The sequence below is a fragment of the Pseudophryne corroboree genome, chromosome 6 (assembly GCF_028390025.1).
Source record: "Pseudophryne corroboree isolate aPseCor3 chromosome 6, aPseCor3.hap2, whole genome shotgun sequence".
Lineage (NCBI taxonomy): Eukaryota > Metazoa > Chordata > Amphibia > Anura > Myobatrachidae > Pseudophryne > Pseudophryne corroboree.
Genome location: NC_086449.1, coordinates 262,888,944 through 262,902,590, shown reverse-complemented (window position 1 = coordinate 262,902,590; position 13,647 = coordinate 262,888,944). Strand labels below are relative to the sequence as shown.

The 13,647-nt window shown below is 47.2% G+C and overlaps 1 protein-coding gene across 3 annotated transcripts in view; it reads right to left on the bottom strand.

Moving 5' to 3' along the window:
* Positions 1-8,316, bottom strand: part of HDGFL3 (HDGF like 3) — a 141,709-nt gene extending 133,393 nt beyond the window's left edge. For 2 of the 3 annotated variants that reach the window (XM_063925966.1, XM_063925967.1), the window contains exon 1: positions 7,935-8,310. In XM_063925966.1, coding sequence (XP_063782036.1) covers positions 7,935-8,018 — 84 coding nt within the window. In that variant the 5' untranslated portion in view covers positions 8,019-8,310. Of the gene's footprint in view, positions 1-7,934 lie in introns of all 3 variants that reach the window. The other variant, XM_063925968.1, reaches the window with a different exon arrangement.
* Positions 8,317-13,647: the final 5,331 nt, after the last annotated feature.

The following is a 13,647-nucleotide window of genomic DNA, read 5'->3' as shown; positions in this document are numbered from 1 at the left end:
GATAATCCGCACGTGGGATGGGCGCCCAGCATCCACTACGGACTCCGAGAAATAGAATTATCGGTAAGTAAATTCTTATTTTCTCTATCGTCCTAAGTGGATGCTGGGGTTCCTGAAAGGACCATGGGGATTATACCAAAGCTCCCAAACGGGCGGGAGAGTGCGGATGACTCTGCAGCACCGAATGAGAGAACTCCAGGTCCTCCTTTGCCAGGGTATCAAATTTGTAAAATTTTACAAACGTGTTCTCCCCCGACCACGTAGCTGCTCGGCAGAGTTGTAATGCCGAGACCCCTCGGGCAGCCGCCCAAGATGAGCCCACCTTCCTTGTGGAGTGGGCTTTTACAGTTTTAGGCTGTGGCAGGCCTGCCACAGAATGTGCAAGTTGAATTGTGTTACAAATCCAACGAGCAATCGACTGCTTAGAAGCAGGTGCGCCCAACTTGTTGGGTGCATACAATATAAACAGCGAGTCAGATTTTCTGACTCCAGCCGTCCTTGCAATGTATATTTTTAAGGCTCTGACAACGTCCAACAACTTGGAGTCCTCCAAGTCGCTAGTGGCCGCAGGCACCACAATAGGTTGGTTCAGATGAAATGCTGATACCACTTTAGGGAGAAAATGCGGACGAGTCCGCAGTTCTGCCCTATCCGAATGGAAGATTAGATAAGGACTTTTATAAGATAAAGCCGCCAATTCAGATACTCTCCTGGCAGAGGCCAGGGCTAGTAACATAGTCACTTTCAATGTGAGATATTTCAAATCCACCTTTTTCAATGGTTCAAACCAATGGGATTTGAGGAAATCTAAAACTACATTTAGATCCCACGGTGCCACCGGAGGCACCACAGGAGGCTGTATATGCAGTACTCCCTTGACAAAAGTCTGGACCTCAGGGACAGAGGCCAATTCTTTTTGGAAGAATATTGACAGGGCCGAAATTTGAACCTTAATGGATCCCAATTTGAGACCCATAGATAATCCTGATTGCAGGAAATGTAGGAAACGACCCAGTTGGAATTCCTCCGTCGGAACCCTCCGATCCTCGCACCACGCTACATATTTTCGCCAAATGCGGTGATAATGTTTCACGGTGACTTCCTTCCGTGCCTTAATCAAGGTAGGAATGACTTCTTCTGGAATGCCTTTCCCTTTTAGGATCTGGCGTTCAACCGCCATGCCGTCAAACGCAGCCGCGGTAAGTCTTGAAAAAGACAGGGACCCTGCTGTAGCAGGTCCCTTCTCAGAGGTAGAGGCCACGGTTCGTCCGTGAGCATCTCTTGAAGTTCCGGATACCAAGTCCTTCTCGGCCAATCCGGAACCACTAGTATTGTTCTTACTCTTCTTTGCCGTATGATCTTCAATACCTTTGGTATGAGCGGCAGAGGAGGAAACACATACACTGACTGGTACACCCAAGGAGTTACCAGTGCGTCCACAGCTATTGCCTGTGGATCTCTTGACCTGGCGCAATATTTGTCCAGTTTCTTGTTGAGGCGAGACGCCATCATGTCTACAATTGGTCTTTCCCAACGGTCTATTAACATGTTGAAGACTTCTGGATGTAGACCCCACTCTCCCGGATGAAGATCGTGTCTGCTGAGGAAGTCTGCTTCCCAGTTGTCCACGCCCGGGATGAACACTGCTGACAGTGCTATCACGTGATTCTCCGCCCAGCGAAGAATCTTGGCAGCTTCTGCCATTGCACTCCTGCTTCTTGTGCCGCCCTGCCTGTTTACATGGGCGACCGCCGTGATGTTGTCCGACTGAATCAACACCGGCTTTCCTTGCAGGAGAAGTTCCGCCTGGCTTAGAGCATTGTAGATTGCTCTTAGTTCCAGAATGTTTATGTGAAGAGACTTTTCCAGACTCGTCCATACTCCCTGGAAGTTTCTTCCTTGTGTGACTGCTCCCCAGCCTCTCAGGCTGGCGTCCGTGGTCACCAGGATCCAATCCTGAATGCCGAATCTGCGGCCTTCTAATAGGTGAGCCTTCTGCAACCACCACAGAAGTGACACCCTTGTCTTTGGTGACAGGGTTATTCGCAGGTGCATCTGCAGATGCGACCCTGACCATTTGTCCAACAGATCCCTTTGGAATATTCTTGCATGGAATCTGCCGAATGGAATTGCTTCGTAAGAAGCCACCATTTTTCCCAGGACTCTTGTGCATTGATGTACTGACACTTTTCCTGGTTTTAGGAGGTTCCTGACCAGATCGGATAACTCCTTGGCTTTTTCCTCTGGAAGGAAAACCTTTTTCTGAACCGTGTCCAGAATCATTCCTAGGAACAGCAGACGAGTTGTCGGGATTAAATGGGATTTTGGAATATTCAGAATCCACCCGTGTTGTCTTAGCACCTCTTGAGATAGTGCTAAAGCTGTCTCCAGCTGTTCTCTGGACCTTGCCCTTATTAGGAGATCGTCCAAGTATGGGATAACTAATACGCCTTTTCTTCGAAGAAGAATCATCATCTCGGCCATTACCTTGGTAAAGACCCGAGGCGCCGTGGACAATCCGAACGGCAGCGTCTGAAACTGATAGTGACAGTTTTGAACAATGAACCTGAGGTACCCCTGGTGTGCGGGGTAAATCGGAACGTGTAGATACGCATCCTTGATGTCCAAGGATACCATAAAGTCCCCTTCTTCCAGGTTCGCTATCACTGCTCTGAGTGACTCCATCTTGAACTTGAACTTTTTTATGTAGAGGTTCAAGGACTTCAGATTTAGAATAGGCCTTACCGAGCCATCCGGCTTCGGTACCACAAATAGAGTGGAATAATACCCCTTTCCTTGTTGTAATAGGGGTACTTTGACTATCACCTGCTGAGCGTACAGCTTGTGAATGGCTTCCAACACCCTCTCCCTTTCGGAAGAGACGGTTGGTAAGGCAGACTTCAGGAAACGATGAGGAGGATCCGTCTCTAATTCCAACCTGTACCCCTGAGATATTATCTGCAGGATCCAGGGGTCTACCTGCGAGTGAGCCCACTGCGCGCTGTAATTTTTGAGACGGCCCCCCACTGTCCCCGAGTCCGCTTGAGAGGCCCCAGCGTCATGCTGAGGTTTTTGCAGGAGCCGGGGAGGGCTTCTGTTCCTGGGAAGGAGCTGCCTGTTGGTGTCTCTTCCCTCTTCCTCTGCCTCGTGGCAGGTACGACAAGCCCTTTGCTCTCTTATTTTTGTAGGAGCGAAAAGGCTGCGGTTGAAAGGTCGGTGCCTTTCTCTGTTGGGGAGTGACTTGAGGTAAAAAAGTGGATTTCCCGGCAGTAGCCGTGGCCACCAAGTCTGATAGACCAACTCCAAATAACTCCTCCCCTTTATACGGCAAAACCTCCATGTGACGTTTTGAATCCGCATCGCCTGTCCACTGTCGTGTCCATAAGGCTCTTCTGGCTGAAATGGACATAGCACTCACCCGAGATGCCAGTGTGCAAATATCCCTCTGTGCATCACGCATATAGATAAATGCATCCTTTATTTGTTCTAACGACAGTAAAACATTGTCCCTATCTAGGGTATCAATATTTTCAATCAGGGATTCTGACCAAACTACTCCAGCACTGCACATCCAGGCAGTTGCTATAGCTGGTCGTAGTATAACACCTGCATGTGTGTATATATTCTTTTGAATAACTTCCATCTTTCTATCTGATGGATCCTTAAGTGCGGCCGTCTCAGGAGAGGGTAACGCCACTTGTTTGGATAAGCGTGTGAGCGCCTTGTCCACCTTAGGGGGTGTTTCCCAGCGCGCCCTAACCTCTGGCGGGAAAGGGTATAATGCCAATAACTTTTTTGAAATTATCAACTTTTTATCAGGAGCAACCCACGCTTCATCACACACGTCATTTAATTCTTCTGATTCAGGAAAAACTGTTTGTAGTTTTTTCACACCATACATAATACCCTGTTTTACGGTATCTGTAGTATCAGCTAAATGTAACGTCTCCTTCATTGCCAAAATCATATAACGTGTGGCCCTACTGGAAAATACGTTTGAATTTCTACCGTCGTCACTGGAATCAGTGCCCGTGTCTGGGTCTGTGTCGACCGACTGAGGCAAAGGGCGTTTTACAGCCCCTGACGGTGTTTGAGGCGCCTGGACAGGCATTAATTGATTGTCCGGCCGCCTCATGTCCTCAACTGACTGTTTAAGGGAAGATAAACCATCACGTAATTCCACAAATAAAGGCATCCATTCTGGTGTCGACCCCCTGGGGGGTGACATCTGCATATTTGGCAATTGCTCCGCCTCCACACCAATATCGTCCTCATACATGTCGACACCACGTACCGACACACACCGCAAACTCACAGGGAATGCTCTAATGAAGACAGGACCCACTAGCCCTTTTGGGGAGACAGAGGGAGAGTCTGCCAGCACACACCACAAAGCGCTATATATACAAGGGATATCCTTATATTAAGTGCTCCCTTATAGCTGCTTTAATATATATATATATATAGCCATTAATGTGCCCCCCCTCTCTGTTTTACCCTGTTTCTGTAGTGCAGTGCAGGGGAGAGACCTGGGAGCCGTTCTGACCAGCGGAGCTGTGACAGAAAATGGCGCCGTGTGCTGAGGAGATAGGCCCCGCCCCTTTTTCGGCGGGTTCTTCTCCCGCTATTTTTCCAGTCAGGCAGGGGTTAAATATCTCCATATAGCCCCTATGGGCTATATGTGAGGTATTTTTAGCCTTGTATAAGGTTTATATTTGCCTCTCAGAGCGCCCCCCCCCAGCGCTCTGCACCCTCAGTGACTGCCCAGTGAAGTGTGCTGAGAGGAAAATGGCGCACAGCTGCAGTGCTGTGCGCTACCTTATGAAGACTGAGGAGTCTTCAGCCGCCGGTTTCCGGACCTCTTCACGCTTCAGCATCTGCAAGGGGGTCGGCGGCGCGGCTCCGGGACCGGACTCCACGGCTGGGCCTGTGTTCGATCCCTCTGGAGCTAATGGTGTCCAGTAGCCAAGCAGCAAATCCACTCTGCATGCAGGTGAGTTTACTACTTTCCCCCTAAGTCCCACGTTGCAGTGATCCTGTTGCCAGCAGGACTCACTGTAAAGAAAAAAACCTAAACTAAACTTTCTCTAAGCAGCTCTTTAGGAGAGCCACCTAGATTGCACCCTTCTCGTTCGGGCACAAAATCTAACTGGAGTCTGGAGGAGGGTCATGGGGGGAGGAGCCAGTGCACACCACCTGACCTAGTAAAGCTTTACTTTTTTGTGCCCTGTCTCCTGCGGAGCCGCTATTCCCCATGGTCCTTTCAGGAACCCCAGCATCCACTTAGGACGATAGAGAAATATACATTTCGCTCTGATATCCGTAGATACAAAGTGAAAACATATGAAAGCCCTGGAGTCTGTTCTTTGCCAAAACTAACATGAAAGAATCTAGACATGCGATTTCAGTTAAATTATGTCTGGAGTGAAGTCACAATTACTTCCTCACAAAGATACAGCTTTAGAAGGGTGAGCAAACATGGAGATGGTTTTTCCTCCTTACAAATGTAGCTGCTGAGGGAGTGCTAGTGAATGAGAAACACAGAGAAAACACAGCGGAAGCCATGGAGGTGTGGTGTTCCTAGTAAATGCATGTGTACGGCATGATCATGCTGAATCTCCATTATCACAGACAGCTTTCTCTGAGAAGCAGTCATCACTTGCCGATTATTTCTTTTCAATAACAAATATCGAATCCGCTCTTCATCAGACCTCCATGGTTTTGAAGCTATCTTTTCTTAAAGTATATTTGCTTCCCAGGTTGGCTGTATTCTTTAAATAGTAGGAAGAGAACCACAAAGAGGAGGCATCATTGCATTAGATTAGTGCTATGGATGGTTAGCAGTATTTTGTTTCTATGCCACACATATATTATACAATGCATGGTATATTTTGTTATCATTGGTAAGCTTTATCAGTATAGGAACCAGTCATTTTAAATGAAAATGTGTAAACCATAGAAAATGTAAATGGTACAGCCCATGTCTCTGTGATGAGCCTGATCATATTCTGCCTGAAGAAAGGAATCCAAAATAACAAGATGAAATGAAGGTATATGGGAAGAGAGATGATCATTGCTTTCTGCAAAGATAACTATTCTTGGAAAAATCACTGTATTTTCATATACTGTGTTTGACTATAAGATTATTAAACTCAGACATGATCTTTCAGGTATTTGTCATTTTTCTGTCTGTTTATACTTAAAATGATCTTTCAGGTATGCCATTAAATCCATGTGAAAATATTATTTTTATAATACAAATATAGCACTTGCTTTATTAACGTTGATAAAGAGAAAAAAAAAAGTATTATATTTTTAAAAAACAGGGTTACCATTTGTTAATGGGGCAATAATTGTAAGGTTGTCTGATATGAGCAGGTGACAGAGAACATAGGTTTACAGCAACTGCAACCAGCAATACCTTGAGTAAACACATCTTGGACCCTGAGATAAATAAACAAACATGCCATTTATGATGCTAATCTAACCCTGAAGGTAAACGTATTCTTTCCCTAACAAACAACATGCCTGAGGAAATCATACTACAGAGCTTTGACGTTATTTGTAGTAAATGCAGACCTATGTTGTCAGTCATATATAATCCTGACATCATTTTTGAGATTTCGAAGACATATTGATAATACTGATGTTACCTTTAATGAGAGCAGTCAGGTAAGTACTGTATACATGGACATATTCTCGATTGGAGAACTGCAGCTGTAATGAATGTTTTTGTTGAGGAATAGGAGGGAGAGCATCCCTGACACCTCTAGGTCTGTGATTACTGAATAGCCAGTCTCCAAACCTATCCCCAAATGTGTCTCCATAACAGCTATCTGGTGTGCCACATCATAACATTTGACAGAACAATCCTGTGTGTACCACACTTATCAGGCTTTAGTCCTCGAAAAACTAATTGCTGGTAACCAGATGTGAATCAATAAAAGTGTCCTACACTGAACTTATCATTATACCAATGCATATATTAACAATCAGACAAATTACAGGTACGTGTCTCTTATGCTTAATGTCAATTTTCTACATAAGGAGCCATGTATGGTAAACATGAGGGTAATATCAGTCTTATCTGCATATGATAATCATACTGAACTACAGGAATTACTAATTACTGTACATGTTACACAGCACATATCTGCTTGAAACTTGAAATCCAACTACAATTATAATGTAACTGAGTGAGGTTATATAGAAGCATTATGCTTCTCTTATCGGGAATCTCTCTCGGTGAAGTTGGCTTAGCCAACCTATGGCTCTCTAGCTGCAGTGGAACTAGAAGTTCCAGAATGCCTGTTACCCTGCTTAGCTTAGCCAGGCAAAGTAAGTTTTATTAAATAACCAAAATCTTTTCCTATGGCATCCTCCTTACAGAGAGGGATATGGGCTCCTGCAGCACCATTTCTTATTTTGGAACTAGAACACCCAGCATGCCCTGCAAGTCACAGTAACCTGTGGCTTCCCAAGATGCAGGGACATGTTCAGTCCCAGCATGCCTTGCCAGCCTGGCACAAACATGGTGGGGTGGCAGCTCCAAATCTGCTGGAGGCTGGCAGGGTGCAGAGCAGTGTGGGAGAACAATGTAACCCTGAGACCTTACTGTCCGTGCAGGCAGTGCTAGCTGATCACAATGGCTGCATGTGTGTACACTGTAGGGGGCACGTGCAGTGCAGCAGCAGTGTGTGCTCTCCGGGTACAGCCGGGTGCACTGGTCCAGCACCGGCCGCCTATGGAGGATGCTGCCAGGCATGCACAGAAGGATGCTCCAGCACAGGCCCCATACATCACCTGGGCTCTCAGCCGCTGCTGCCCCACCCCCCGGGGTGCCATGTACAGGCAGAGAGTGGGGGGGGGGGGGGGCGGTTTCGCGCCCTTTTGTGGTGCCCACTGCCCCATCATACGCCCCGCCGGGCACTCACCCTGGCCGGCCAGTGCGGGTAGCCCTTCATCTTGGCAAACGCCAGTTCTCCAGCCTTGTAGTCTCGGGGCCTGGGCCGAGCCATCCTGTCCTCCTCCAGCCCTCGCAGCAGCAACAGCGACACACAACCCTTCCGCCCCCTCCGTCCTGCGGCAGCCGCTGCTGGAGATGGGGGAGTGTGCGATGTACAGCAGCAGCAAAAGGGGGCAAGAGAGGCCCCACAGCAGCCGCCTCCCCTCACACAGCCCCCCTAACAGGAGCTCTCCCAATCAGGCCCTCCCCAATGTGCGAGCCCCGGGCACCCGCCGCTCTACGTCCCCCTGTCACACGGACTAGTCACTGGCACAGCCTGGCGCTGCCTGTGAGCGAGGAGGACAACAGGGCTGCTGCGCTCGCCGATGGAGAGTGGGCAGGGACCTAATACAAATAATAATAGCTCGCTGTGCGGCGCTAGGGTGTCTCTCTACGGGTATTTCTCTAGGTTCACAGACAGCGTGGTGGAAGAAATGACAGTTGGGGTGCTCAGTACTGGGAATAGTCCCCGTTGCACATTCAGGCTTCATTACATTTTGACAGAATTGTGTGTAATGGTATTAAAGGTAATGCAGAGTATTGGTTTGGTGGTGTACACACTATCAGCACATCTGTGTTCACCTGCAGTATGTTTCTTCTTCAGCTGAAGTGCAGACCCAATAATTTTAATTTATCGCCACTGTTTTAATATGTGATAAGAAATTGTATACCACCCACTCGAGTATATTTTCTGCGAAATACAGCCTTATATAGGCTACAGTGGCTAAGCTGCTGTGAGCTTTGCATCCTCCGTAGAAACCTATGTGTGCTTCAGCAGCTGTCAGAAATGGATATGGTATATCTGGCTGCTATTAGGGGGTGATACTTAAAACATGCAGCAAATATTAAATGATAAATACAGTAGGACCCATAACATTAAAACCACTGATGGGTGAAGTGAATAACATCGATTATGTTGTTACAATGGCACCTGTCCAGGGGTGGGATATGTTAAGCTGGCCATACGCTAGGACGATTTTATGTACAAATGACAATTCCAACGCCTCGATCGCTGCATCGTGTGCACATCGTGCATTATTTGGGTACGATTACGATGTGATGCGCGGTCCCGTGGGTCGAATGTCGCATCCCCTGATCATACGTGCAGCCCATAATATCCGTTGTAATCATATGCATATCGTACCATGTTTAATGCACATACAATGCACCGTTCAATCAGTGTCATTTGAGTGTATGGTTTTTGGGAGGCATATGAAAGATTGTGTGTCAATTTGTCGTATAGGGGGCGCACAATGCGGCATAAGATCGTATGCACAAAAAACAAACAAATTGTGTGTCCGGGACTGCCAGGGAACTTCCGGGGGGGTTCAAGGCAAATCATGACAGGGTCAAATTGTGATGGCTAGACAACTGGGTCAGAGCATCTCCAAAATGGCAGATATTGTAGGGTACTCTTGGTATACAGTGGTTAGTATCTGCTAAAAGCGGTTCAAGTAAGGACAACTGGTGAACACATGACAGTGTAATCCAGGGACATGTAGTGAGGTAAATGGCTCAGGTGGCACAGGCTAATACCAGAGCCAGATTTACACACTATATATGAGCCAAAGGGTGCATGTGGGCATTATACACAGGTGCAGCAGTATATATTGCTGGAAATTTGATGCGCTTTGATCAGAGATGTGCGGAAAAGGTAGGCAGGGAGGCACTGCTTCAGACTATAAAAATGATTAGAATAATACAAAGAAGATATTTCTAAAATATTCTTTGTATTTTTCATATACTTTATATAGTCAAAACTGTGGGGTAAACTGGAGTATGACAGGAAAGGCTCTGCCTCACTTCACCACATGCCACTGGTGCAATCTGTGCCCAAGGCACATTGATAGATGTTCCAATCCCACAGAAGAGATACTTTAGCATAAATTGTTGAAAAAGTGAATGCTGCACTGTGATCTAAAAGTGCCAGAACACAAAGTGCATTGCAGCTTGCTGTGTATGGGGCCAAATAGCCACAGACCAGTCAGAGTGCCCATGCTGAACCCTGTCCACTGCAGAAAGCACCTACAATAGGCATGAGAGAGTCAGAACTGGACTATGGAGCAATGGAAGAAGGCGGCCTGGTCCGATGAATCACATCATGTGTATGGCCAGGTGCATGTGCATTGTTTACCTGGGGAAGAGATGGCAACAGGATGTACTATGGGAAGAAGGCAATCTGGCGGAGGCAGTATGATGCTGTGGGCAATGTTCTGCTGGGAACCATGGGTCCTGGAATTCATGTGGCTGTTACTGTGACATGTACCACCTACCTAAGTATTGTTGCAGACCAAGTAAACCTCTTTATGGCAATGGTATTACCTAATGACAGTGGCCTCTTTCACTAGTATAATGCCCCCTGCCAAACTGCAAAAATTGTTCAGGAATAGTTTGAGGAACATGACAAAGAGTTCAAGATGTTGCCTTGGCCTCTGAAATCCCCAGATCTCAATCTGATCAAGCATCTGTGGGATGTGCTGGAAAAAGAAGGGCAGATGGAGGCCACACCTCATAACTTGCATTGCAGGATTTAGAGGATCTGCTGCTAACGTTTTGGTACCACAGGACACCTTCAGAAGTCTGTTGAGTCTATGCCTCGGTGGGCCAGAGATGTTTTGGTGACATGACGGGGACCTACACAATATTAGGCAGGTGGTTTTAATGTTGTGGGTGTATATACACACATTGCTATCAACCATCAATAAAGTACAAAACTTAAAAATACATTTATGAAAAGGAAAGCCCACACATAATTTCTAAAAATAAAAAAAATCTCCCCATTGATGATTATGAGTCACTTTTAAAGTGATTCACCCATTTAATAGTGCCTTCTCCATGCACATTTATTGAGGCCATCTCCACCATAATGGGATTTTTTTTTTATTTGTACATACCTCTCAGGTAATTGCATAATTGATCAAGCAGTGAGAACTCGCTGCAGGCCACTTAGTGCCTTATTCAGCATTAGTCAGTAATGCAATGCGTTCACATTTTCCCGCTTTGTGCGGCCTGAGAGCTGCGTTTTCATAGCAGGCAGAGGCATTCATGGGGTGGTCGGGGGAGGCGATGTGGTGTTGCAGGGGAGTGTCGTATGAAACACGGGCGGGTCCAAGCCGTTGTTCGGGGCAGCCGCGTGACATCACACATGGCTGCTGCAAGAAAAAATACAGGCAAGGGGATACCCTTATTTTGACGGGTCTGCTATGCAATTGCATTGTGATTAAATTGCTGTCGGCAATTAGTATGCTGGGTGGCTTTGCCCTGTGTTGGGCGACTCCCAGCATGCCGGTGTTAGCAGTTATCTAAATTAGCAAAACTGTAACTGATGCTGAGTAAGGTCCTTAGGTGACAGTAAAAAATTACAATGCTTTTCATATCATCTTCCTGATACTGGCACTCCTCTTAGGGATAGATAGCAGAAAAGGAGTATTCTCTATATGATTAAAATAGTTTCTGCAGCGGGGTACACTGGGATTCCACAGGGAATAACATTGTGGTGTAGAGTTGGATCCTAGGCACCAACAGGCTAAAGCTTTGACTGTTCCCAAGATGCACTGCACCGCCTCCTCTATATCCCCACCTCCAGACACTGGAGCTCAGTTTGTAAGTTGGTGCCTGCAGTGCAGGCAGCTAACAGGGAGAGCTGCGTTAAACAGCCCTGAAAAGAGCTTTTCTGAGAAGAAAGAAGACTTCAAGGGCCGCAGCACAGGCACTAGATGCTATATGTCATACTGACATATCGTGCTGCGGCTCCATCACCTCCCCCAGCGGTGCTGTATACTCCCGCACCCTGGTTGCCGGGTACTTACAGCAGAGGCACTCCGGTCTCATCAGGCACACATATACCCCCGCTGCGCTCCTGGATCGCGTGGCCGCACTTACAGGGAGGAGGTAAGAGGGTCCCCCGAAATCGCGATCCGGACGTGGTCCTAGGAGACGGACCGCGCCGCTGGCATGGACACTGTGGCCGTACAGGGACCCCACTATATCCACCGGGGCAAGGAGCACAGATCGGATTTGCTAAAATCCGTTTATTATAGGCTCCATAGTACCCAGTGGTGAAGCCCAGCAGAGGGGATAAGGCGCTGACCTGTAGGCCCTCCCTCAGCCCCAGGCGCCTTCTACAGCAGATGTTCCCGCCCTGGAGCTGAATCTCTCTCCATCACTCCCTGTCAGAGTTTGGGTTCCATTACACAGAGCTGCGCTGATTCTGAGACTGCTGGGCACTGTCTCCTCTGTAAAACCGCCTGCCTCATCAGCGCTGTGCATTTACAGGACACTTAAGTATTCTACATGTCGTTTAGACAGTGTTAGTTAAGAACAAGTGCATAACTACAGGAATATTTAGTACAAGTATACTGTGATATACATCCAGTTTTTACTGTGCATTGTTGTGTATATCTGTATACATACATAGTTTTATGTAACATTACTAGTCCAGTGCAACTTATTGTTGTGTGTAATAATTTCTGCATTGTACATGTGACTGTGTGTGCCTATAGCTGCCGTGTGGTTTCCATGCCGTGTATCACGTCTTGCTATCACTATATTCTGTACCCTGAGGGGGTTTAAGTGCGTCAGGGTCATATATATATATATATATATATATATATATATATATATATATACAATCACTGCTGGTGCGGCACTCGGCTTAAGAAAAATTCCAGTAGACTGGCGTGTATAACTTGTTATACACGCCAGTCTACTGGAATTTTTCTTAAGCCGAGTGCCGCACCAGCAGTGATTGTATGTATATACGGAGGTATATGTGAGGGCACCAGCTGATTACTTCATTCATTGGAGTGCCGGTCTGAGCATTGTATATATATATATATATATATATATATACTGTTTTTGTATTTTTCTCTGTGTATTTCAGTCACCATATACAACTTAAATCCTCTGTTTGTGTTCTGCATTGGCAGTCACACTCCACAGGGGGATTTTGTCAGGTACTGTGTCTGGCTATATTGTACTGTTACGTCCTAAGGGCTGTAACACACTGTCCGGTTTCTCCCGGATGGCAAAAAGCCGGACAAACTTTGTCCGGCTTTTTGCCATCCGGGAGAAACCGGCAGAGTCGCTCACACAGGACGGCTTTGAGCCGTGTGTGATGCTGTGCGCATGCGCAGTATCAGACACGGCTTGAGAAAAAACCGTTGTGTGTGAAAGCTCCCCTTCACACACACGGTTTACTGGCTGCAAAGACGGCCCGGCGCCGGCCCGGCGCCGGCCCGGCAGCCAGACCTTCCAGTGGTGAGAGCCGTCTGCAACCTGGCAGCCGTGCCGGGACCGTGCCGTGTGTAAGGACACATTGCGCTGCATGTATCTTTACATCACGGCAGCGGTTTAAAGCCGGCCGGGTGTTTGCCGGGCGGCGCCAGCCGCCTCGTGTGTTTCGGCCCTTAGGCTATGTTTACATATAATGTCTGCTACACAGGGCGGGAGATCCGTGGCTGATCCTGCATCATGCAGTGCTGACGCCGCGGATTTATCTGAGGAAAATATTCCAGCTGAGGGTCCAGGTAACGGGGGTTCTGTACCCCTCAGTCAGTCTGCAGCACCGGTGGCACACCAAGACCCACCTTGGGCTGTTTTTTCTAATTTACTGACTACGCTAGTAACGAGACTTACGCCCC